Below are 27,737 nucleotides of genomic sequence, written 5' to 3'. Positions count from 1 at the left end.
GGTACCTGCTGAAGACCACGGAGAAACCCACTAATCCTCATTCTTTGCTGCACATTAGGAAAACCTGGAGAGCTCTGAAATGCCCCGATACTGGGACCCACTGCCGACCCAGTAAATCAGAACCTCTCGTGATGGGACCCACGCGGTGCTTCTTGTTCAAGCTCTCCAGGTTATTCTAAGCTACAGCGAGGGTTGCAAGTCACTGATTTTTCCCAGGTGATGTTTATCTCAAATCACACAGATATTTGCATTAGACTGAATCCTCCACCTCCTGAAGCAAACTTTTCTCCAACGGCCCAAGAGAAGAAACGTCCCTCTACATGGTAGAGATCACTGCTAAAGCGGTATTTTCTCCCTCCCTCCCTCCATGCTCAAAATTCTATGCTCTTAAATACATTTTTGTCATTATTCTATTTATTCCCCTAAATCCTGTCCTCTTCTCAGCCCCTCAAAATACATGGGTTGAGTATAGGTTTAGAGAAGTGGGGGAAATGCCACGTTATTTGATCAAGACTTGGACTAGGAGGTTACTCTGAACGCATCTACGTACCATGACCAGACATGGTCTACCAGACGCACCGGCTGCGCCCACAGCTGCCCCACTACCAGAAGCCAGATGAAACCATTACTTATGGATGCAAGCGCTACGACTCATTAAGCCTTTGGTAAAGGACAAGCTACTTAATCCTCCTGGATCTTCAAGTACAGGGCCAAATATGTTCCTTTCTGTCGGAAATTCTTATCCTATGGAGAATAGCTTCCCAGCACTTTCTGCTGAGCCTGCAAACACAGAGGGCTTCAGAAGTATAAAATCTAGTATCCCATCCACTTTAATAATACCAATCTATTCTCCTTGGCCAAAACCACCATGAAATAATAGTATATGCTTTAGAATGTGTCTAAATTATGGTTATGGCATCTCCATCACCAACAAGAATTCCAATGGAGTGTGGAAATTCCTATTTGATTTCCAAATGCCTGTAGACACTTGATCTGACACTTTAAGCCTTGGAGGGCACTCAAGTCAAAACAGGAAATTCATTTTAGAGAAGATCCCAATTAATACCCCCTCAAATCAGCGTGAGCTTCCAAGGTACCCCTGGGACATCCCTGCTCCATTTCCTTCTGAGTTTTTGGAATTTTAGCTCTTTTTTCCTGTGTCCTGTTATCTGCATGAGTAAGTCTGTCAGGGAGCTAGATGGAGTTAAACAAAATGAAATATACACAGTCTGCATAAGTTCAGCCCTTGGATTTCCACTTCCCCCCGCCCCCCAACTCCCCTGGCTGCAAACCCTTTTAAAGTCCCTGAGGATTAGGAAAGCCTGGAGTTTACGCTCCCTCCTCTGGAGGGGAAGCCCCATGATTAGAGGCATTTTACAGTTAAAAAAAAAAAAAAAAAAAAAAAAAAAAGGGCAGAGACAGATCTCCTTGGTCAAACTGATTTTTTTTTTCTAATTGAAGTATAGTCGATTTACAACGTGGTATTAGTTTCTGGTGTACAGCATAGTGATTCAGTTATACATATACATATTCCTTTTCATATTCTTTTTCAATATAGGTTATTTCAAGATACTGAATACTGTTCCCTGTACTCTACAGGACCTTGTTGTTTATCTATTTTATTTATAGTAGTTAGCACCTGCAAATCCTAAACTCCTAATTTATCCCTCCCCACGCCTTTCCCCCCCGGGGAACCCTAAGTTTGTTCTCTATGTCTGTGAGTCTGTTTCTGTTTTGTAAGTTCAGCCTGGTCTTGATAAATTTCAGGTACTAGAGTCCAGGGGGTAAATCAAAGATTTTATTACCAGCCGGATCACCCTTCTGCCCCTCTACCTACCCTCCTGTTCTCACCAATAAATAATCTCAGGGCTGAAAATGTTATGGAAAAAAGAGAACTGCAGTAAGAGATTTTGCAAACTCCACTTTGCTTCCAGGTGCCATCCTAAAGGCACACATCATGTTACCTTCTGATTTAAAAAAAAAAAAAACAAAACAGAATAGATTTGCATAACTGGGGTGAATTAGAATAAGCAAAAAAAAATTTTGCCATTTGCTTTTTCACATTCAACCAGGATTTTAGAAAGCTGGAAAAGTGGGCTGTGGCAAGAGGAAGTATGTCCTGTCTTGTTCATCAGCTATTAAAATAGTTAGTCGTGGGGGGAACAGTGTGTAATAATAGTCCATTCTCCTCATCCTGTATTTCCAAGTTAAACACACTAAAATAATAAAATGATGCTATTACTGCATTGGCTTGTCCAGGAGAGATTCTGGGCTGTATTTGACTCATTCCTGTACACTCCCCACGTACCCAATCCACCCAACCCCATGCACTGGGAAACATATGTCAAACTTAATTTTTGATTGGATATAGGCAGTCAGCATCAGTACCAATTACTTTTCCAACTTTATTTCACAGGAACAGAAAATATCAAACCAGGCAACTCAATCCACTCTAGTTCTTTAGGGTACCCAAATGTACACAAAACTAAAATGGGACACTTATCTTTGGGATCAGTCCTTGCTGAATTAGCAAAGGCTCATCTTCTTTGAGGCCATCAATGAAGAATCGCTGAATACATTTCAGCAACAGTGAAACATGCTGAAATTCATTTTTATCCAGTTCCTAGGAATTAGACCACACGAAGTTTAAAACCTTACATATAATTACCCTTCAGTTTTCTGGTTACAAAAGAAAACCTACTTGCCTTACTTATTAATCTGTCAAGATGGTGTAGTAAAAGATGATTATATTTTTGAGGAACGTGGCGCTCTCTCTGTCGAAAATATTCTTTTATTTTCCGAAATCCTTCATCATGGAATGCATCAGTAATAAGTGACTGAAGCTGGAAAATTCGTACTTTAAAAATTACTATTTTTCCCCAAGAACAGTTATCTCATAGTAATATTTCTAATGATCCTTATCAATAATAATTTAGTGCAAAAATAATAGAGGGTAAATACAGAGTTATAGCTTGAACAGTAAATAATCACGGAGACAGTAGTTGAGTTTGTTGACTTAAGATTGTAGTTTGCAAAATGTGGTTCCTGGACCACCAGCAGCATGAGCACCACGTGGAGACTTGTTAGAGGACTCAGAAACCCTGGGGGGTGGGGCCCTTCAGATGAGTCACAGCATGCTAAAGTTTGAGAACAACAGATTTAAGAGAAAACTACACCTGGAGAGGCACATATAGCTCAAGTAGTAGGGCGCCTGCTTAGCATGCACAAGGTCCTGTGTTCAATCCCCAGTACCTCTTCCAAATATAAATAAATAAACCCAATTACCTCCGGCTCATGAAACAAAAGAAAACACCTGAATTTACAGGTATCTCTGGGTGAAGAGACTTTAGCCTTAGTAATGTTAGAAATTGCAAAACACTATAAGATTCAAGCCTATTATCATTTGTTAAATTACAAAAATGATAATAGAAGAACATGAGTTCAACACTAATAAGTAGTTAACGGAAGCTGATAAATATGCAAATTGCCATGGTGAACGGAATTGATCTTTTCTGCCAGAAATATGTCTTAACCTTCAAAGTATGTACACTTGAATAACAGAAATGTCCTTAAGTATCTGTATGATAAAAGATAAGATTCTTTTTTTTAAAAAAAATTCAATCTTGGGGGGGAGGGTATAGCTCAGTGGTAAAGTGCATGCTTAGCATGCACAAGGTCCTGTGTTCAATCCCCAGTATCTCCATTAAAAAAGAAAAAAAAATAAAAAATAATAACTAGCAAAAAAAAAAATCCAGCCCAATTACAGGCTAAATTACAATATACAATATTACTTTAATGAGTCATTTTTCTATATACAGCCTAAAATTACACTTATTCTTAATATTGACTTAAATGGGAATATAGCATTTGAAATTTAACACTTAAGCTGAATATATTCTTTTTCTTTTTTTTTTTTTTGAATCTTTTTTGTTGTTTGTGGGTTTTTGGAGAGGGGGAGGCAGTTAGGTTTATTTATTTATTTTTAATGAAGGTACTGAGGACTGAACCCAGGACCTCATGCACGCTAAGCATGCATTCTACTACGAATATATTCTTTTTTAAGTTACCACGCAGTAAGCCTTATTGTTCCAGGTGCGTTAAGTGTTGAGTAATGTTCTCATTTAACCCTCAACACCACTCTAGCGGTTAGAATCTTCATCTGGGGGTAATGATAGCAAGGCTGGGAAAGGTTAAGAGTTTGGGTTCACCCAGCTGAGATTCACCTCATTCTCTGTGTCCCCAATTCAGGCTTCTGCCTGGTTTCTCTATACTCACAGCAAATCCAAACTATTTGCCTGGGTCCGCAGGGCTCTGTGTGATTTGATCTCTGTCAATTTCTCCTGCCTGACTTCCCTGCTAATGAGTCCTAAGATAAGTCAAACTCTTCCTTGCCTCAGGGCCTTTGCACTGGCTATTCTATGCTAGACAGCTTCTCCCCACCACTTACTACCTTCTGGCTCCTTGTCACTCTTCATATCTCAGCTTTGGTTTCACCTTTTTAGATAGGTCTTGCTCCAGGACCTTATCTAAATTAAGCTAAGTGCCTCTCTCCACCCTCAATTATTCCTCCATCACAACACCCTGTTCTTTTCTTCCTTCTACCTTACTTTGGTTGGTAATCTGTCTCTGACTCTCTGCCAGCCTGAAATCACCATGAGGGCAAGAATTGTGTCTGTTTTGTTCAGTAATGTCTACCTCCACCTAGAGTGGTGCCGGTACAAGACAGCTTAGACTAGGATATTAGTAGGGTAATCAAAGGTAAAATTGACAAGACATGGCGATAAATTGGATGTGGGGGTATAGGGGCGTAGGAGAAGCAAAGAGGATTTCTCTGCCTCTGGCTTGAGGAACAATTGTGCTGATAGCCCAGGGAACACAGAACTAGACAGAGCACACACACAGAGAACACAAAATGAATGTGATCTTTACATAGAGAGCATCCTTGTCCATTCCACTCCCATCCTTTTCCTGAGAAGACGGCAAAACATCTTCCTTTTCCTGTGTACACAATAAAAATGTTTTTTTTCTCAAATTTCATTTCAAATGCATCTCAAGTTTTAAAAAATAAATAAATAAAGTTTCATATTGTTTTTCCCAACAAAACTTTTTGTTGGGTCATGCCACTCACTGATCATAGGTCTAAGAAAGACACTACTTTAAAAAAACAAACAAAAAACAATTTTATCCAACCTTCTTTTAGCACTGTCTATGACAAATACAAACCATCACAAGAAGCAAAGCAATCACTGTAATAAACAATCACAAAATAGACAAATTTTAACTCTAATTTATGAATATAAAATAGAAAAGACTTTGAATTAACGAGCTGTTTTTAGAATGAGAGCTTGTAAATTTTTTTAAAGTATGTTTCAAGTCCAGTCATGAATTTAAGCTCTATGTTTCTGACATGAATTCTAAGTGTGACTCTAGGATTGAAACTTCAAGGATCAAATATCAGCCACAATCACAAGAAAAGTTACAAAACATTTAGTAATAGATTGCTACCTATTTTCTTCAAGAAAGTGACCCCTGGTTTACCAATCTGGTTTTCACAGCACATGCTACATTAAATAACAGCATTTCTTCTGCTCACTTCATCCCAACAATTAAAGTATAATACAAAAATGTTTAAATCTGTTCTAAAAGCATTAAAAAAAATCTAGCTTGAGCTAACAGTCCTATATGTACTTGACCAAAATCCTTAAATGTCAACGTATTTTACAGTAATATCATTATTCGTAAATATGAAAAATACAGTTAATTCAAAGACCCAAATCCCGACTTATTTTTTTCACCAACACTGTATTCAGTAAAACGAATAGTAAAAATTAGCACCAGAAGTATCAATCCACCCCCGACCCCAACCCCGACACCGGCGCGGTGGGCGTCTTGGGGATTAGCAGGTGCCGAGCGGCAAACAGAAGTAGAAGCGTTTGGGGCCGTAGATCTGGGGTCCAAGTGCAACTTCATTGCACGAAACCGGGCTGGGAAAACATCCCAAGCAACTTGAAAAGAACCATCTCATTGCCCTCCAAACATTAACTTTCCAGTTCCGCCTTCCCGAACGCTTTATTTGCAAGGCACCGGAGGTTTCTACCCTGCCTCACTGTCTCACTGAGAGCTGCCTGAACTCCAAGCAAACCGAAGGGGGCTGAAGCTCCCAAGGGCCCCCGAAGGGCTCTTGCCTCGGCGGCCTGGGATTGTAGGGGGCGCCGGGTCTCTGCGCGAGCACGCGAGGCTCTGAGCCCAGAGTGCGATGGACGCGGGCCCCCGGGACCCCTAGACCCGCGTAGAGAAGGCGGGGTTCGACGGGTCCCCGGGGCCTCCGGAGCTCACTCACCTCCCGCATCCCGAGGCTCCCGGCCGGACGCCGCGCACCCGGACCGGGGCGCGCTCTGCGGCTGCGCGGCGCTCTGCCTCCTGCGGTTCCGCCGCCCGAGGCCGGGCGGGTGGGGAGGGGCTGCGGCGTGGGCCCGGGCAGCTCGCGTCTCCAGGGTTCCCAGCTTCCCCGGAACTCTAATGAACACACCTGCCCCTGAAAGTCCTGTGTTTGCGGAGCAAGAAACGCTGGCGAGTTAACTAGCAATCAAGGTCGGGCCACCTGGGCGCGCGCACGCACACACCTTAAGAGAAAGCGATTACACAAAAGAGGTGAACACGTCGTTTAAACCTTCTTTATCTGCGAAATTCGAAACTGACAGGTGTCCCCTTTGCAAAAGCGGGCAGTTTTCTCTCCGCCTTTAACAGCTGGTAGAGCTGGTTTTGATCCATTGATATTGATATAGACTGAAATTCAGATTTCCCCAGAGGAAGCAGACTTGTACCTGAAATTGTTAATTTATTCCTGATAACACAAAAGAAGGGTTTTAAAAATATACCTTGCTGTACTCTGTCAAAATAAAATAAAAAAATAAATATTTTCATCCAATTTGCTTGTTTTCTGCCCACTTCCTTTACCCCTACAAGAATGCGTACCAGTGGCCAGGTTTAGGCCGACAAGAGGTCTGTTAGGTGAATACAGTAGCAAAAATAAAGTGGACTGGGGTTTTCTTGAAAAAACACTCAAACAAAAAGACCCCTCAAATCCAAACATTCCTTGTAAAAGTCAACTTGTATTATGAGTAGATACTATGGGTATTTTGTGTCATGAAGATATTTGATTCACAGAAGATACTTGTTTACATCAAAACAAAACATAATATAACCAGAATCTCTGCAAGTCAGCCCAGGACTCTGAATGTGCCTCCAGTCCATTCAAATGGTACTTACTTTAAAGCTCACCATATCCATTTCCTGGCAAATACGATGTAAATATACTTACATTAATTTACCTATTTTAATCTAAACCAAGCAAATTCAAAACCCTCTTACTTTGCTTTTGAATTAATAGACTTTTACAATTTCAAAATAGTAATCAAGGAAGAGCAGCTGTGAATAAAGTGTTCTGAATCAATGCAAATATTAGTGCAGGAAAAACTGCAGGACAGCAACATATAATAATCAAATACAGTTTAAATGCATTTTATTTTAGAGAATAAAATAGGTAGTATAATAATAGAATGGAATATATAATGAAATGAAAGTTCTCTTAATATTAGTTTAAAAGTTTAATCGATTATTTTCAGACTTTGGGGGGAAAATATGTCCTTTCAAACGACTTGGTTGTTAACACTCCCAAAAACTCAGGAGAAATTAAAGATAACATCACAGACAACACCATTTATTTATTTTTATTTTGTTATATTTTCACTTTGATTAGCTTCTTTTACTAACATGTTTTACCCGGACATAATTTTAGGGCAACTTGAAATATATATTCTAATTCTGCTCAAACTAAATATGGTGGAGACTCTACGATATTTCTTTGGACACTAGAATTCATTTAGGAAAAAAAGTATTTGATTAATTGATTTGGCTTTAACTTTTAAAAAAAGTACTTACTTATATTTTTGAAGGGTAAGGACTCTAGGAACATTCCAAAATTACAGAGATGAGAAATAGTCTAGCAAATGATTACAGTAAGACCAAAAATTAGTTTCTATGCATTCTTAGAGGTGGTTTTAAGTTATTTTTGAAGTTATGTTAAGAACACTTTGAACAGTATATTATCTTAAACTTCACAACGATTTGTAAAAAAAGGAAGAAAGAAAAGCAGTATCAATAATTTTAACGTTTGAAAAACAAAAAACTCAAAAAAGCAACCGAATGACAGGAGTTGCCGAGACCTTCGGTAGTCGGTCAATATGATGAAAGTCTGGATGAAAGCAATAGGTGAAGAGTGAACGCATTTTCCTCCCAGACCTTCTGTGAGAGTGATTTTAATCTGGAACGTAGACCGACACGACCAAGAGAGGGGAGGTTAGGGGACGAACTAGTCATTTTCTTGTTTGAGGACTTTGCGCCTCTGCCTCGGGGGAGAATCCCAGCTTGAAACTAGAGAAAAGAAAATTCGTGGAACTGCCCAAGACCGGTTTTTCCCCATCTCTGCCGGTCTGCTGCCAACGGCTAGCGGCTCTGAATTGCACTTCACTGTTGGATTGACTTTTCTAACAAACCCGATTGTGCCCTTAACCTGGGAAGTAAGAGGACCAGGAGCTGGAAGAGGGTCGCTTCCTGAAGTTATAGGAGCGCATTTGCTTTTCCTGCCTTTTGCCAAAGGAAAAGGCTGTAATCCTGCAGGAGACGCTGGCCTGGGTCCCATCCGGGCCGGGTCCCACGCAGCATCAGTCCGCGCGCCAGGTGCGCGTTCAGCGATGCCGAGGTCCTGGGCGCGCGGGTCTCGGGATTTAGCGGGATGTAGGTTCCCGAGCAGCCCGTAACACTGATCCGCTTTTAGAGGCCAGCTTTTCTCTGGTTATGGCTGGGAACCGGAGCGTGCCGCCCGCAGAACAAAGGCTCAGGGAATAAACTCCGGAAACCCACCTTTCCTCGCCGCCCAGGGAGGCCAAAGAGCGAGTTAAGTCACTTCAATCTGTTTCTTTTATTGGGCGCTTCTAATCACCCTAATGAAGTGATGCACAGGTGAAGAAGGCTTGGTCTCAGCCCTGCGGAGCCCACAGCGACCTACGCTCTCTCCTGGTCCCTGCAGTCTGCGAAAAGCCTCTGTATATGGAATGGGTGTAAATACGGTTTTGTCGTGGAATTTCCACAATACCAATGGAGACGATTTTTTTAAGGGTCCTTTCAGGTGAATGGAGGCTGAAAACTCACCAAGCCCCAAACCCTCTTTCAAAAAGTTTAGGGAACAGGCTAAGAGTTTTTTCGGGAGGTTGGGGCCGCAGAGCTCACCCCCCCCCAACCCCTTCCCCAAGCTCATCTCCCGCACCTTCTCCCGGTTAACTTTCCAGGACTCTCTTCCCATTGGGCCAGGTCCCTCCGCAGTCCCTGGGAGCACGTGTGCTCCTAGGCCAACGAGGACACGGGGACCTTTGGCACTCCCTCGGATGGCCTTCCTCTCCTCCGCCCCCAAATGAGCACAGACTCCCGAACACGCACAACGGCTACAACAAAAGCCCGGGAGTACAGGCCCAAAGAGGGCCTGGTCCCAGAACTAGCTGGCGTGGACGCGTCTACCCAGACGAGGGCGCGCCGTAGCCCACGTTCTTACAGGTGGTTCCCCAGTTGCCTGGGAACTGAGGATTGGCCCTTAGAGGGCTTTGCTGGAAAGGCTGTCTCAAAAGCCTCCCTTAGATCCAATCCGAAACCCCAGAGGCGGGGCGCGGTGAGGGAAAAAAAAAGAGAGAGGCATTAACCTCCCCCCGCCCTGGCCGGTCTTGACTTTAGTTTCCCGTTACCCCAAGGGCTGAGGTCAACCTACCCCTCTGTTCCTAGTTCTGCCCGGGAGGAGGTGACGGGCCTTGCTGGTGCCTGAAACGTGGATGCTGGCGGGCGAGCGAGGAAAGGCGGAGCAGGAGTTGGGTGGGGAGTGGGTTGCGTCTTTATAAACCTGCGGGCAGCTGGTGGGCGCTGGCGCTGCGCTCCGAGTGGAGGCTTTACAGCATCGCGTCCAAGAACAGAGCTCCGCCTGAGTACTTAACCACCCTTGTCCGCCGCTTCTGGATTTCTGAATCTCTCTCTCTCTCATTCCCCCTTCCTCCCTCCTTCCTTCCTTCTTCCCCTCTGTCTCTGTCTCCCCTTTCTTTTAAAACGGGGGAAAAATCACCTTGCGCACCTCTAGTTTGTTTTTCTTCCGTCTTTCAGAACCCTTGGCAAAGAGCGCTAGCAAGAAGGGCCAGATGCCGGCGGAGGCGGGGCAGAAGGCGGACTGTGCCTGCTCCTACGGGATGAAGCTCAGTTGGGACATCAACGATCCGCAGATGCCTCAGGTGCGTGAAACCCCTCGCGCGGCGCTGTCCATCCAAAAAGGAAGGATGGCTTTTAAGTCCTTGTAGACACTGTGGACAGACCCCCTACTTCCAAACACACATCCCTGAGAGCTCAAATGTACACATGTACTCTACAAACGGCAGAATTGGGTTTAAAGATGTGTCTTCTCCCACCTCTTTCCTCGAGCTTGTTTGAAAACACACGGAAAGCAGCGGGAACTGTCAATCAGGCTCCAAATTCCTCGTCGCCTGGCGGCAGCCGGACACCTTATCCCTCACTTTCTTTTAATTAAGGTAGAAATCAGGCGATTCTCTTCCTATCCATTCTTGGAGACCCACAAGAAACGTAGTGGGGAGAATCTCAGGGGTTGTAGATACCGCTGCTGCTCACGCAGCAAAACTGTGAGATACGGCTGCAAACCATGGTCATCGAATCTTAAACTGCACGACTTGGGCTGTTTATCCAGACGCCGGGCTCCTGGGAGGCTCCATCCTCATGCCAACGAGCATACGGGGGCCCGGAGATCCTCTGGAATTCCGCTTTTGGACGCAACTTCTGAGCTTGCTTCTCTAATGACAAGGAAATCGCTGTCATCCGTTTAGGGTGAATTTGTCTTATTTTGGTTTGTTTTAATGGAACAAAGGGGTTTGGAGCCAAGTCCAGGGAATGAGCTGGCCAGTTATGCTTGGTCATACTGGTTTGGGACCAAAACTGCGAAGTGACTTTAAAGTCCTGGGTGTTGGTGGAGGGAGAGTAGGAGCCGCCTGGCAAGCATTTGCAGAGGTGGACTTTGGGCGATGCTGTGGTACAGGGCTGAGTGACCTGTCTTTTATTCATCATCTACTACATGCCATACAGGTGTTCAGATGGATAGCAATTCATTTGCAAGGTTGTTTAACCCCTCAAAGAAATCTGTGCTTTGGGGGGTGTATATATTTGTAGTAAGTTTATTTGTTTGAAAGTCTGCCTGCTTTCGGGGCACAGTGCCATTTTTGTGAAAGTGGACCACAGTACAGGAAAGGCATCATGTTTTCATTGACTTCTGTCCATGTAAATCTTCACAGGCAAATATCTAGTCTTGCATTTTAGAAAAATCTCATCTTGACCAAGCAAATAATGGAAGGATGGCTCCTCTCTCAAGCATTTTCTAGATTTCCCATGTAGATGTGAATTATTTTTCCTCTGGGGGATTGGTTCTTAAGCAGGGAGTGTGTGTGACATCTCAAAAGAGGCAGGTGCACTGGGCTATAGGAAAAGAACATGGAGAAAGAGGACCCTAGCCCTGCTCCGGCTAACCCACAGAGGAAAAACTCAAAATAGCTGTCCGACCTTGAGACAGTTCCTGAATTTGCCTGAGTCTCAGGCTGCTCACCTGTCATCAGGTGGTGGAGTTAGATAACAATCTTAAACTCCTGTCCAGATCTTCTGCTGCGTTCAGCGTGTGTGTGCTTGTCTGTGTGCATGTGCTCCCCTGAGCCAAAGCAGGAGAGCAAATGAAACCCAATCCAGAGTCCTCCATTCTTGTTTGAAAATGCAGTCTCTGGGGCTCATTTTCAGCATCACTACTTTGGTACCTGGTGTGAGATAACGTCACAATCTAGATAATGCATAATATGGACAAGGACTTGCAATGAATAAAGCAGCGCTCCGTATTTTAGATGTAACATTATTTTAGCCACGCAGCTCTTTGTTGGAGAGACTGACACTCTGCATTGCTCTGGGGAGAGGTCCAGTGCCCGGCAGGCTTCCACCCAGTGCTCAGGTTTACCTGGATGGTGAGGCTGTCATCGCGATGTCCTTGTAAACCTGGAGGGCTAAGTTGGGAGGATGGAGAGAAGCTGTTCCTGTCTCTCTGGTGTTGCGCTGGGTATCACTGCTGATGTGACTGAATGGCTTGGGAGAGATCCAAGAGCTTTTGAAGAAAAAGCTCTGGGTAGAAGTAGAGATATTTACAGGTGCAACTGTATGTCTGTGATAGAACTTTCCACTCACTTTTGGCCCTGGCACTTTAATACTCAATTTGATATCATATGATATCACTTATATGTGGAATCTAAAATATGATACAAGTGAACATATTTACAAAACAGAAACAGACTCACAGACATAGAAAACAAATTTATGGTTACCAAAGGGGAAAGGGATGGGGAGGGATAAATTAGGAGTTTGGGAGTAGCAGATATAAACTACTATATTAAAAAAAAGGAAAACAACAAGGTCCTACTGTATAGCACAGGGAACTATATTCAATATTTTATAATAATCTATAATGGAAAAGAATATGAAAAAGAATATATATATGTATAACTGAATCACTTTGCTATACACCAGAAACTAACACAACATTGTAAGTTAACTGTACTTCAATTAAAAAAAACCCCACTTAATCTGAAATATTTTCAACATTTTAACACACCAAGTAGTGGTATAACATGATGGTTGGGAGAACAGGCTCTGGAGTCAAACTGCTCCGGGTCAAATCCTAGAGACAGGTCTTACTGGCTGTGCGACCTTGGGCAAATTAATGAACCTCTCTGGCCTCCATTTACTATTCCATTAAATGGGGGTAATGACAGTACCTGTTGTCTGTATGCATTATGAGGACTAGATGAACTACGCAGAGCTTTTAGAACATAAGCGCTATATTGACACCAGTTTATAGCCAGTTGTCAGAAAGGCACACACAGGATGCCCGACCTTCCGTGAGAGCACCGTTTCTGGGTTTGACAACATTTCTGGAATTAAAGAGACTCCCTCTTGATTCCAACGTGCTTGGGCAAAATAAGAACCGGGATGTGCCGGGTTTGGGCTTGATCAGCCTGACCGCGCCTCCTGCGGTGCGCCTCTCCAGGAGCCAGCCCACTTCGACCGCTTCTGCGAGTGGCCCGACGGCTACGTGCGCTTCATCTACCGCGGCGACGAGAAGAAGGCGCAGCGCCACCTGAGCGGCTGGGCCATGCGCAACACCAACAACCACAACGGCCACATCCTCAAGAAGTCGTGCCTGGGCGTGGTGGTGTGTGCGCGGGGCTGCGCCCTGCCCGACGGCTCCCGTCTGCAGCTGCGACCTGCCATCTGCGACAAGGCGAGGATGAAGCAGCAGAGTGAGCGCGGGGGACGGGGGACAGCGGACGGGGGTGGGGGTGGGGGGGTGGGTTCTGCAGAGGTGAGGTCCCTCTATCCGACCGATTTCCCTTTTCTTCCTCCCAAGGGGGCTGGGGTCGGGTTGTTAGGAGTACTTCTCCCCTTTGGCTTTGCAGAGAAGGCCTGCCCCAACTGTCACGCGGCTTTGGAACTGATCCCCTGTCGCGGGCACAGCGGATACCCGGTAACCAATTTCTGGAGGCTCGATGGCAACGCGATATTTTTTCAGGTAGGTGAGGGGTCACCACAGTTTGCGATGGACGTTCTCATCATGCCATAGGGACCAAACCACCTGCCCCATGCCTTAGGAACTCTGGACCAAAACAAATACAGCTCTGGGGGGCTAGAAATACATGCTGGGGGTCCCAGGGCCTTATCAGGGTCCTAGGAATTGGTTCACTTACTGTGTGCTCTGTCACTGCCAGAGAGTCAGCCGATTTAGAGTTATGGTTGTTTTCATAAGGTAAGAGGACTGTAAGGTCATCTTTTAAGATGTCTATTATTTACACAGTTTTATTTGTTGGAGAATTTTTTTCCCCTGTCATTTTGAAAAACAAACAAACAAACAGCAACTTGGGATGCTGGGAAAGACGTATTCAATTTTTAACCACATTTGCCAGCTTCGCTCAGAGGAACACGTGATTCATTGCCTTATTCACGCAGGCCAAGGGAGTTCATGATCACCCCAGACCGGAGAGTAAGTCAGAGACAGAAGCTAGAAGAAGCGCCATCAAAAGACAAATGGCTTCTTTTTACCAACCCCAGAAAAAGAGAATTCGAGAACCTGAGGTAACGGGGAGCTGACATTACACTAGGGTCTGTGTTCATTTTCATCACACAATACACTGATCACTATGTAAAATACGAATGTCATACTTTAAATGGTTTGATTTTATGTGACAATTATCTCCAACAAAATGTCATTCAGTCAATATTTTGGATAAAGTTTCTAATCCCTTTTTCTTCTTGAGAAAAAAAAAATCAGACTGTCTCGCAGTCAAGGGCAGAGTGAGGGTGTTTGCTGACATCCTAATGCGAGGGCAATTACCCAGTGGTCGTACAGAAATAGAGGCGGACCAACGAGTTAACAGTGCATCCTTGAGAGGGTCTTTTACGTTATTTGCATAGAACAGATAAAACTCCCTTGGGCAACTGGATCCAGTTTGGCTTTTCAACCAATGTATGCCAAGCAGGCAGCGTATTAGTCTGGGGATGAGAGACACTGGCATTGAGCAAGTCTAGGCACCAGACCCCTAGGGTCTAAGAGTTTTACACATTAATTGGTCACAAAAGACTTAAGAGGAAGTTACTGTTTTTGAGTCTCATTTTAAGTAAGGAATCTGAGGCTCAGAAAGGTTAAGTCACTTACTGAATTCACGAGGGACCTTCAGGATTTGAACCCTGGTCTGCGTCAGACTCCTGCTATTGTGCACATAGTGTGGGGAGAACAGGACCATCGGCCACGCAGACCCACCCTGCCCAGCCACCGAGGACCCTCCTTGTTCAGCAGGCATGGAATTCATGCCTGAGCTCAAGCTGTGAAACTCCTGGCCCACGTGCCCAAATCATGTTTCTGAGCTCACAACGCAGAGCTCACCAACTGGAAGTTTGCTATTTGGTTGGTTGGTTACAGGTGAGGGTGTCCATGCAATTGCATTCTTTATTTACAAATAAAAATTTGTGTCTTTTTTTTTTTTTTTTTAGGCAGGAGAGAATCAAGACGACAGCGGACATTTTGACCACATACATCCCCTGGAAAATCCAGAGGAGTTTGATATAATTCCTGACCCTGGCTTCCCTGTTCCAGGACAGCCTTGCTTTTCCTTTCCAAACTCGGATGCTTACAAAGCTACCTGTGACCTAGCCACCTTTCAGGGAGACATAGTACCACCCTTTCAGAAATATCCAAATCCAAGAATCTATTGTCCTGGTTATGCAAATTCGAGCCTGTATCCCGCTCTTTATAAAGATTCCAACAATATCCCTAATGACACAGACTGGCTTCATCTGAACGCACTACAATATGATGTCAACTCATACAGCAGCTTTGAGAGAAGCTGTGATTTCACCAGTAAACAGCATGGCTGGAAACCAGCTCTTGGAAAACCTGGCCTTGGGGAGAGGACTGACCATGGACAGTTCCAGGCTGTGGCCACTCGCCCTTACTTCAACCCGGAGCCTCCCTGCAGGTATCTCACAACTCCTCCACCAGGTCCTCCAGCCCTACAGACAGTGATCACCACCACCACCAAAGTGTCCTACCAGGCCTACCCGCCCCCTGCTCTGAAATACTGTGACACAGTACGGGAAGTTAAGAGCCTTTTGGGCTGTAACTATGCTTCTGAAAACACCCAACTGTCCATCTACCCAGAAGCCTTGGACCTTCCAGCTACTGTCGCCACGGCAGCCTCTTCCAACGGGGTCACTTCCTCTGAAAATTCCCGGAGATTGCAGGGCCATCAGACATACTCTGCCTTTTCCTCAGGAGTCAGTGCCCTCCCGGGTGGACGGAGCAGAGACCTGGGATGTGTGTCCATCTGGACTGGGGTCTACAACTGGTTACTCAGATAGAGATAGTCCATTCTTGAGCTATGACAATGAGGACTTCTGAACAACAGTCCTGGGCACATTGTAATATTGGTCTCCAAGCGGGTGGTGGAATGTGACCTGCAAACTAGCCCTTAAGTTGGGAGATTCATTTAGCATGCAAAGAAATATATATGTTATAATACATACATACATATATATATAAATAGTAAAACCAATGATCAGTTGAGTAAATTATAGGTTGGGAAAATGTTTAGCTAGTGTAGGGAAATTTTTCACAGCATTTTGAAACCCTCTATAGTACATAGAACTAGGTCTGGACTGTGACTGTCCCAGATGAACAAATAAGCAGACTGGAGACCATGAACGTTAACGAGCTGAGCTCACCTAGTTTGTTAGCTGGAGAAGAAGTTATGAACCCTGCTTCTCACCCTAAGCCTTTCCCCACTGAATCACAGTAGGGAATTTCACAAATCTTTATTTGGCCCTTAGGGGTTGTCAAAATAGCTTGGGGAAGAAATCTTATCTCGTGAGTCATTTCATAAGACTTTTATTTAGCATTTAGAACCTGTTAAAATAACTTCAGGAAGTAACTTTGATCATTTTATCTGCACAGTATGTATCTGCAGCTTTTTAAGAGATCTACAATGTTGCAATGATCAAGCGCAGTTGTTTTTAAGATAATTTTGTTTTCCACTATCAGCTGAATAACTTTGCTTTTATTGTTGAATGCTTTCCTAACAGAGACAGCCTAAGAATGATGATGTGTATTTAATGGTTTCAAAATTAGAATTGAGATGTTTTACTCAAATATAGCTTTACTGTTCCTTTGTTACACCTCATAAATGTAATTGATAATGTTCAATTAAACATAATAAAGACATTTTACTATTTACAGTAGCCAAGACATGAAAACAGCCTAAATGTCCATCAACAGATGACTGGATAAAAAAGATGTGGTATATTTATACAATGGAATACTATTCAGCCACAAAAACCGACAACATAACGCCATTTGCAGCAATAAGTTCCTGGAGAACGTCATTCTAAGTAAGCCAGAAAGAGAAAGAAAAATACAATATGAGATCGCTCATATGTGGAATCAAAAAAAAAAAAAACATAAATACAAAACAGAAATAGACTCATAGACATAGAGTACAAACTTGTGGTTGCCAAGGGGGTGGGAGGAGTGGGAAGGGACAGACTGGGATTTCAAAATGTAGAACAGATAAACAAGATTATACTGTATAGCACAGGGAAATATATGCAAGATCTTATGGTAGCTCACAGAGAAAAAAATGTGACAATGAATATATATCTGTTCATGTATAACTGAAAAATTGTGCTCTACACTGGAATTTGACACAACGTTGTAAAGTGATTATAACTCAATAAAAAAGGCTTTTAAAAAATAAAGACATTTTTAAGTAATGTAGCTGATGCCTGTGTCATTTCAAAAAAATAGGAAAAAATATTGTTCATATTATAACTCGGGAAACTTGTTATAATAGAATAAACATATTAGTGTATTTACGTTCTGTACTTTATTTTAGGAAAAAAACTATTTGCTATAAAAGAAAGCCTCTTCAAAACAGTGTACATATGTGCACATGCATGCACACTTCCCAATACTTAGTGAAAATATTCGGTTTTCAAATAAAAACTACAAAAATAAATTTTTGAGTATGGATGGAAGGGGAGGATTATCCTCAAATTCGCCTGGAATACCCAGTTTGTACAACTAAATTGCAGTAGGTCAGATGCCATTTTAAATCACTGAGTGGTACATATTGCTCACCTGGTTCATAAAGCCCTAAGACCCTGATGTAGTAAGTAAATGCAGTACTGGCCACAAGAGTCAATAAATATCAGAGCATTTCTATTCCCTAGCCAACTTCTTCTCAAAGGAAAAGATCTCAAGTACACTCATGGACAATTTTTTTCTTTTGACTTTCACTGCCAAAACTCACAGCTTCTAACCGTACCTAACATTTACATAGCAGTTACGTGAGCCGGACACTGTTCTAGGTCCTGAACACAGTATTAATTTATTTCATCTTCGGGGCAGTCCTCTGGGCTACCTGAGAGAGGAGAAGTGATTTACACAGTAAGTGGCAGAGCCAGGGATATGAATTCAGGTCATTTCCAGAGTCCATGGTTTTAACCACCGCATTGTATTAGCTTTGATTATAGTTATTTATCAGCGAAATCCCATCCGTACTGAACAAGTGGTGTACCTGGCAGAGCCAGTATTGTACTTGCGAAACCGACCAGGACCCTGTGGGGACTTCCCAGCACAGACCCGTCCCCCATCTCTTCTGCTGTAGCTCCTCTCTGAAGCGCCCAGGTAACAGTATTTGATGCACATTTCCTGAGTTGTTTCAGATGCTAAATCCCCCACCAAATGGAAGACATTAACTACTTGATGACCATGAGCCCGTAGTGCCCAGGCTGACTGGCACCTAAGGATTGATACTATTAACTCCTGTGACACATCCCTGTTACCTGGCCATCAACCAATCAGAGAACTGTACAAGGATGCTTTAAGGATGCTTTCCTGAAACCCACTGGGGAGTTGAGGTGTTTTGAGCACTAGCTACCTGGACTCCTTGCTTGGCATCCTGCAATAAATGCTGCACTTTCCTTCACCACAACCCAGTGTCAGTAGATAACTTTACTGCACAGGCAAGCAGACCCAAGTTTGGTTTGGTAATACTCGGAGTAGTGAGTTTTATTACTTCTAAGTATTTATGTCCCAACATTGGACCCAAGGGATCCCTGCAGGATGAGTAGAAAGGGCAGGGATGGGAGTGAACAGACTCGGGGCAAAGCCCTGAGGTAAGCATTTCCCAAAAGGTGGTACAAGGGTGTTCTGGGTTACAAGATGATTCTAGATAGTCCACAAATACTGTATGTTAATAGTTATGGATTTATTTTAATGTGTAATAAGGAAAGCTACAAATAACATATCAAACCTATGACTTTAGGATATTTTTGCCAAAATAAAGCAAACAATTTTGTTTTTGTTTTAAGGCAAGGTAATGTAAGAAAAAATATTAAGCAAGTAATAGTACAGATGTTACAAGGAAATGCCAAAAATCATCAAAATGGTTGAGAACCACTGAGTAATGAGATACACCGTAACAGAGAAGAACAAACCTGACTCCATATTGGATCTATTCCTTTAGCTCTAACCTTTGTGCTCTGCTGCCTGTGTTTCATCTCACTGGCTCTGCACCGTTGTAAAAAAAATGTTGCTCAGAGCCTGAAACATACATGACAGCCCATTCTCAAGGATCTGCCTCCCAGGCTTGACCTTTAAAGGTATAACACTTTTCATTCACATAGAGATAAAAAGTTGCAGAACAAGAATAACATTTGTCTTTATAGGAACATCCTGACCAGACCTACCTGGACAAGCTGCAAGAACCAAGGATTATCACACCCCCTGCAGGGTCTGGCAGGCACCAAGAAGTTCACAACAACCAGCCACACCCCCACCCCTTTCAGTATAAAAGAAGCCTGAATTCTAACTTGAGTAAGATTCTTTAGGACACTAGTTCACCAGTCTAGTGGCTTTGCAAATAAAATCATTATTCCTTGCCCCCAACACCTCCCCTCTCTCTATGTTGGCCTGTCGTGTGGTGAGCAGTATGAGCTTGGACTCCATAAAAACACTTTCCTAGAGCAAGGGGTCAGGGGACAGAAGAGATGTGACACTGCTGGAAATGGTAAATGGTGACAACGAGGTTGTATAAAGCAGGAGCCAATGAGGCAACCAAGACCAGCTGTGACTTTGGACATCTGTAGGTTTTACCACAGTGTTGAGGAGTCCAGACAGTGGGCAACGCTCAGGAGCCAGGCTGTGGGAGTTGATCCCAGGAGAGGGGGTGAAGACAGAACTTACCTCAAGTGTTGGCTGGGGCCCCTAGCTGTGCCCTCCTCCAAGGAGCCAGGTCACAGGGCAGGGTGAGTTCTTGCAAATTGAGTCAACTGAAGAAGGCACAGGGAGCTTTAGACTTTGGGTCTTATCTATTGCTCTGAAAAACTGATCTATTAGGGAGCAAAAGAATTTTGTGGAAAATGAATGGCAGTAGGAAACTTTCAAGGGTTTGGCTTTATAGTATCAATATGAAATATTAGTGATGACCACAGGTTATGAATAATAACTCTTGGATTACTAACTGAAAGCTTTCAAATGTGGCCAAGTATAAATTAGAGCAGCCGAAGCTCCTGACATACTTTGCTCCGATTAGCTCATGAACTGAGGTGAGTCCAAGCCTTCAACCAGACCCGTGACGACATCAGTGGTTGAGAGCAGAGGATAATGCACAGGAGGGGAGGCCAGGCTGAGAGCCGACACCTGTGATCAGCTGTTCCCAATCAGACGTAACCAGTGGCACGGGGACTGGACAGAAACAGAAGCTATTCACTTGCTAACCATACTTTCCTCTTCATGAACAGTGCATAGTCTCGAAGTAGACTGGGTACACTTACCTGGACGAACCTCAGAATATTAGACCTAATCTCTGACAAACAGTTTCAACGGAACATCTGTCAGAAAAGCTAACGGAATTCTTTTCATAATTTAGGCTCTTGTACAATAGTATCAACTAATTATCTGCAAGATGTTGCACTAAGAAAACCATTGCAAATAGAATTCACAGAAAAAAAATGATTGAAAAATGGCCTCTCACTGCCTCCATCCTTCTATGGTTCACAACATCCCTCTACATGTGAGGATCACCTGGGCAGCTTTAACACCCTAGTATTAAGGATGCACCCCAGAACAATGAAATAAGAATCTCCAGGGGTGAGCCATCAGAGTATTTTAAAGCTTCCCCAGTGATTCCAAAGTGCAACCAATGTCTAGTTTGTCAGAATAGTACTGGAAACCTTTTTAGTAAATTCTTTCCCAGGAAGCTGAAAGCAATATGATCTCGTGGAGGCTTGAATGAAAGACAGTATTCTCGGTGAAATTAATCTCTCTCATCTCTCACTTTCTTCTGGATGTCATCATTTTCATTTAAGGACAAAGGGAAGAACTTGGCAGAAGCCAACTTCTATTTGTTGCTACTTTAAGTATAAAGTAAAACTTGGATTTTGAAAGCCACAAAACTAGATAAAATACCCTGCCTATAAGTCAAATTGTGAGCTCCTTCCTTCATTCATTCAATGAATAATTATTGAGCTCCACTATGAATCAGTGATGTGCTAGTATTGGATACACAGAGGTGAGTTAACTAGAAGTCTCTGCCCCTTGGAGCTCACAGGCTGTTGGGCTACACAGATGATAAGATGTAAGCAAATACTGCACTTACAGATGGGACAAGCCATAAAGGAGAAAACGGGCACTGAGATGGAGGATAAGGAAGTGGAAGTGAACCTGTCCGGATGAAGTGGTTAGGGAAGACCTCCTGGCAGTACCGAGAGTTAAGAACTGAAGGATGTGAAAAGGCTAGTAAGACGAACAGCCAGGGAGGAGGCTGCAGGTAGAGGAACAGAGAGTGCAAAGGCCCTGAGGCAGCAGAAGGACCGGTGCATAGGAGCAAGAGGAAACAGTGTAAAATGGGTTAAAATTGCAAGCAGCAGTCCAGGGTGTTGACGTCCAAGACAAGGAAGTCAGAGTTTATTTCAACAGCCACGGCAAACCACTGATGAACTTTAAGCAGAAAAGGGGCACGAAGTAACTCACATTTTGAGAAGATCAGTCAGTCTCATGCTGTGTAGATGATGTGTTGAAGCAGGGAGACTATTACAAGTAATCCAGGCAAGAAATGGTGATGGTTTGAATTAAATGGTAGCAATGGAGATGGAAGGAAGTACACAGATTCAAAAATGCAACTCGTGGGTAGAATCAGTGGATGTGGGACAGAAAGGAAGAGGGAGAAAAACAAGAACAACGCTCAGGTTCTCAGGCTTCAACAAACTGAATGGCTGCTCGTGCCATGCTCTAAAGCAGCGGCAGCTGGGGGAAGAACAAGTTTTGATCACTTACTGCTTGTGAGTCATCCAAGTTACCAGATGGATATAATTCTGGACCTCTGTGGAGAGATCTGAGCTAGAGATAAAACCCAGGAAATCATAAGCATAAAGCTGCTTTTTAAAGCCAAGAATAGCTCACCGGGCAAGATGAGCTGGAGTTGTGCTGTTGTTCAATATGGTAGCCACTGGCTACCAGCCTGGAGTTGTGCCAGGATAAAGAAGGAGGTCACGGAACTCTTTCAAGAGAGGGAGGGAAATCAATGGCACTGAACGCTGCTGAAAAGTTAAAATTAGGTCAGAAAAGTATCCAATGGATCTGGCAATGTGGAAGCCATTGGTGACCGTGACCAAAGCTGTTTCTGTAGCGTGATGGGATCTATGGGCCTCAACAACTCGATTACTCTACTGGATAATGTAAAGTTGACTTCGAACTATAAAGAAAAGTCCATGTGCTTGACTAAACACTACATTGAGAGCTTCAAATTTCTGCTGGTGAAATTTGCTTTGGTGATAGGCTTGCCAGAGTTAGCAAATAATATATAGGGTTCCCACTTAAATTTGAATTAAGATTTAAAAAGTATATCCCAAATATTGTAGGGACACACAAAAAGTATTCATTGTTTATCTGAAACTCAAATTTAATGGGGTGTCCTGCCTTTTACCTGGCAGTCCTACAAGGCGGGAATAGGTTAATTTCATTCTTGCTCAAAATATGGTAAATGACATTTGATAAACTAAGAGGTTAAAAATGTCATTACCTAAACCAATTAGGTTGCTGAAGTTTTGTGAGGAAATATTTAACTGTGGGGTCTACTTAATGGAAGAGAATAGTATTTTTATCATCCCTTAAAGTATAAAAATCATAGATAACTTAATAAAGATTTTAAAAAGCCAAACATCATCCTTTAACATTTTTGCTTATCAGTCACACTGGCTGGACAAGCAGGGTTCTTACCACTAACCTCTTCAGTTGATGGTCACCCTGTTTATTCCTATTTCTCTGCCACTCGGTTAAAGCAAAGAGTGTTCTTGGGACCCTACACCAGTAATGGATTTTCCATTAATCAGGCCTTTAGAACTGGGTCTTCTGATCCTCTCTCAGGCAGCTGAGACACCCACATAACACTGTGTTCTATGGCTTGTCTGATAAATCTTTTTAAACACGAGGCACGGGGAGAAGAGGTTGAAGAAGGCTGTCTGTGACCCTCCGCCACCTGGGTCCCTCCCTCCTGATATACCAGAAGGGCGCTGCTGAGTAAAAATGCCACCTGGCTGCTTCTGGAGGCCTCCGCCTGTGGAAAATAAACATTCTCTTTTCTAATGCTTCTTAAGGACAAGGTTTTAAAACCCCCAATGGAAAAAGCCTTCTGCCTGGAGACAGCCTACCCAATAGACTCTATTACTGATCCAGGTTTCCATAAACCACCTGAACTCCTCTTAACCACCCCAAGCACTATGCTTTCAAAGATCTGACATTTGATAAGATGTAGCAAAAAAACAAAAAACAAACAAAAAACCGCCTTAATTCAAGTGTACCCAGAATTGCGGCCCCTAGAGGGATGAGCGGAAGTCATCTGTCCTCATCTCTGCGCTCAGGCCCCAGTGCCCTTGGCTTCCGAGCAGAAGCCCATCCCTTTCCACTTTGGGTGGTTCTATCCTTAACTGCAAGAATATCATGGCCATCAGGGAGCTTTAACAGGGGCTTAAAAAACTTTACATTTCGGTGATTTTTAAAGGAAAAAACATCCAAGTTCACCTCAAAGCATTTATCAGCAAAAATGACTGAAAAAAACCACGATCTATTCAATGGAATATATTCATTCACCAACTATATGCTACGAACTCCCTATGGGGATTACACAGAGAAGCATAAAGCGTGGTCCCTGCCTTCCAGAAATTTCTAGCAAACAGGAGAAATAAGACATGCCAAGTGGCATGTTAAATAGCAGGTAAAGCTACATTATCACATGCATTATATTATAAATAAAAAAATTGAACTATGTTTCTAAGAATCTTTCCTTGCTCATTTTAGTGTTGTTAAAAACATTAAAGCTGTGAACGTTGAATCTATCTCTGCAGAATAAAACTTGACCAAACAACACAGCCTAGCCAGTTACCTCACAAAATTAACCATCACACATGGTGGCTTAAAGGGACCAGGAATATTTAAGCTATAAGAAGAGACTCAGGTGGGGCATAATAAAATCTAGAAATATTTGCAGTAAGCTGGTGCAGAGGTGGGATTGAATAGCGTAGTGTGGAGTTGAGCCAAAACTGAAGGCAGTGAGTAGAGACAGGATTCTGCTAGAGTTCCCACGGCTGTGGAGTGGGAGCTGGGATTTGGAACCAGCCCTTCTGTGCGCTGTGAAGATGAGGAAGGCAGTTCTTTTTGGGGAATGACTTGATGGCTGCAGTTCCTTCCTTTCAGGGGAACTGAAATCTCTCCTACTTATTCAGGGGCAGAGGTTCTAAGCTGCTTGGAGGATTTGTACAGGAACATGGGAAATATGTGCTTTACAATCTGAAATAATGAATGAAGGTATGCCAGAAAAACAGGATGCGGTTGAGAAGTCTGCTTAGAAGCAACCCACCTAAGGCATAGAGGAAAAGACTGGAGAAAAATGCATCAGACTAAGCAACAGCAATCTGTTATCATGGAGTCTTTTCCATGGACCTTGGAATCCGCAAATCAAGCTAAGCCCTCTGAAAACGGGACTCGGTACATCCTCAGAAGGAAGATAGATGGTGAGACTGCAACATCTCAAACCTCCATTTCCATCACACATCACACATGGCATTCTTTCATGATCCACTCAGGACAAAAGTTCAGACTTACAGACTGCCTACACAGAAAGCACAGCTTAGAAAACTCACGCTCTGAAGCTCGGTTTCTTTTGACAAAATTTCATCAGCATAAATTAAGATTAGAAAAATGTATGTAGATACATGACTTGGACATTGTGCTATACACCAGAAATTAACACAAGTGTAACTGACTATACTTGAATTAAAAAAAATTATCAACTAATACAAGTCCACAATCTACTAGACAAATAAATAGTAAGTGGTCAAATCTTAAAGATTAGAAAAGATTATGCATTAAAAAACTAAAACATATTTTCTGGGGAGAAGGAAAAAGTATTACTAGTAAGCAAAGTTAATGTAGGTTACGACTTCTTGTCTGCTCATCGGCATGGTAAATCCATCATAGTGATCTACACTTCTTACTTCCCTACTAGCTATTTGGTAGCTAATGATAGTCTTCTACACTCTGCACTGCTGGTGGAAAATACTGCAGTGATACCCACGACTGGCAGCTATGGCCATGAGACGCCGGAGATCTGTTTCTTTAGTGAGGACAAGTTGTCTTGAGTCTGTGAAATGTTATACCAGGCATGTGCTGAACTTGAAGGGAGTAGCGAGTGGTGACAGAATAACAAATGCTATCAGTGACCTGCATCAGTTGTGCAGACGCCAGGAAAATAACTTCAAGGTGATTTCTCAGGTATTTGTAATAGATCATAAATCAAAAATGGCTGCAGGCTAGTAACAGGCATTCCACCTTGAGTTTCCAGAGTACTCCTTGAACTTTAAATACTAAATTATCTCAAAAATATAAATATGTCTACTTTAATCCAGCCAAGAATGGATACATATAATTTGAATTCCCACGATTACTTCTTACTCTTTCAGTGTCCTCCAAGGGAAATCCTAAATTAAGTAAGAAATCGATTCTAAAATGTAGAAATGGGGAGTGAATTCTCTATTTTTCTATTGGACATTTGCAGTGGTAGGATAACCCACTACACTGTAGGATTCAACAGACAGCAGAAATATCTGTGAAAAAGGAATATTCTCTAAAAGTCTCATCCATAGATTTTTTTGGTCCCTAAATAATTCTGGCACCATAACCCATTGGAATCTACGCTGCACACCCACTCAATCAGCTGTGGAATCACAAACACTACATGCCAGGTAGTACAGAAACTCCCAGAAATGGGTCGGTATCGGAGTTTTCCAGAGAAACAGAACCAATGGGACACACACACACACACACACTCATAACATGCACACATAACATTTATGTATATGTGCATATGTATATGTGCATATAGAAACATACACATATATGTTATATAGACACACATACACAAAGGAATTTATTTTAAGGAATTTCCTCACATGATTGTGGGGCTGGCAAGTGTGAACTCTGTAGAGTAGAGTGGCAAGTGGAAACTCAGCAGGATTTGATACCACAGTCTTAAGGCAGAATTCTTTCTGTAACAGAGAAGAACAAACCTGACTCCATATTGGATCTATTCTTTTAGCTCTAATCCTTGTGCTCTGTTGCCTGTGCTCAGCCATGCTGGCTCTGCACCTTTGTAAACAACTGTTGCCTATAGCCTGAAATATCTCAAGGCTCTACCTCCCAGACTGGACCTTTGGAGCTATAACACTTCCCCATTCATAGAGAAAAAGTTGCAGAAGAAAAAATAATCTCTGCCTTGTTAGAGTTTATAGGAACATCATGACCGACTGGACCTACATGCAGAGCTGCAAGAACAAAGGATTCTTACACCAAGAAATTGGCAACAACCAGCCACACCCCCTCTTCTTTTAGTATAAAACAAGCCTGAATTCTAACTCTGGTAAAATGGTTCTTTGGGACATTAGTCCACCATCTTCTCAGTCTGTCGGCTTTCTGAATAAAGTCATATTACTTGCCTCAACAACTTGTCTCTTGATTTCTTGGCCTGTCATGTGGCGAGCAGTACCATCCTTGGACTCAGTAACACTTCTTCCCTGGGGAAAAACCACTTTTTGCTCTAAAGGCCCTCAGTTGATTGGGTGAGGCCCATCCACATTGTGGAGGGTAATCTATTTAAAGTCAATTGTTAATCACATCTACAGACTACTTTCACAGCTCATCCAGGTTAGTGTTTAACCAAACAGCTGAGCAGAGTGCCCATAGGGATTTAAAATATATATATATATCTGTCTCAGTAAATTTATAATCCAAGAATTCTATATTACCAGAGGTTGTGGTTATACAACATTATGAGTGTATTAAATGGTTTAAAAATGGTTAATTGATATAATATAAATCTCTCCTCAGGGGAGGGTATAGCTCAGTGGTAGAGTGCTTGCTTAGCATACACGAGGTCCTGGGTTCAATCCCTAGTAACCTCCACTAAGATAAATAAATAACCCTAATGACCACCCCCCCCCCAAATTTTTTAAAAGAATCTCATTTCAATTAAAAAAAAATCTGTATTACTAATTCACAGGAAATATTATAACAGCATAGAAATAACGACACCTAAAAATTCTACTCCTATTGGTTTATAAAAACAATGCTCAACTTTATTCTTTGTGATTCAGCTGATCTATGATTCGCACTGGTCTCGACTTTGGGGTGTGACAGAGTAATGCCCTGGAAATATCTCTGAATCCAGAATCAGAAATCTTGTGTATGATTATTATCTTTGCAGTTGACTCTGTGCCTTAGGTTAAGTCATGTAACCATCCTGAACATACTTTCCTCATCAGAACCAGGGAGATAGCACTGCTGTAAGGATCAGCTCTAGCAATATGTATGAAAATACTCTGTATTGGTCATTCAGCAAGTAAGTTTGGAGCTCCTACTGTGTGCTAGACAACCAGGGCAGAGAACACCCAATCCCCGTACTCACTGAGTTTACATTCTAGTTATGCAGATGAACAACGCACAAGAT

At 42.8% G+C, this 27,737-nt stretch overlaps 2 protein-coding genes across 2 annotated transcripts in view; one reads left to right on the top strand and one right to left on the bottom strand.

Moving 5' to 3' along the window:
* SYCP2L (synaptonemal complex protein 2 like) overlaps positions 1-6,372 on the bottom strand; it is a 53,277-nt gene extending 46,905 nt beyond the window's left edge. Inside the window, exons 1-4 of the mRNA XM_032462494.1 lie at positions 6,341-6,372; positions 4,930-4,998; positions 2,706-2,843; positions 2,504-2,623 (exon numbers count right to left, since the gene is read on the bottom strand). Of these exons, the coding sequence (XP_032318385.1) occupies positions 2,504-2,623; positions 2,706-2,843; positions 4,930-4,998; positions 6,341-6,349 (336 nt within the window). The 5' untranslated portion in view covers positions 6,350-6,372. The remainder of the gene's footprint in view (positions 1-2,503; positions 2,624-2,705; positions 2,844-4,929; positions 4,999-6,340) is intronic.
* A 3,485-nt stretch (positions 6,373-9,857) lies between these two features.
* GCM2 (glial cells missing transcription factor 2) lies at positions 9,858-16,746 on the top strand. The gene is given in 6 exon segments (XM_032462493.1): positions 9,858-10,325; positions 13,178-13,430; positions 13,587-13,699; positions 14,134-14,259; positions 15,175-15,882; positions 15,884-16,746. Coding segments are annotated over 6 exon segments (1,488 nt in total). The 5' UTR covers positions 9,858-10,235; the 3' UTR covers positions 16,082-16,746.
* Positions 16,747-27,737: the final 10,991 nt, after the last annotated feature.

This window comes from Camelus ferus, chromosome 20 (assembly GCF_009834535.1).
Source record: "Camelus ferus isolate YT-003-E chromosome 20, BCGSAC_Cfer_1.0, whole genome shotgun sequence".
NCBI lineage: Eukaryota > Metazoa > Chordata > Mammalia > Artiodactyla > Camelidae > Camelus > Camelus ferus.
Note: the sequence above shows the minus strand (reverse complement) of the source record. Positions and strands in the feature narration are given on the sequence as shown.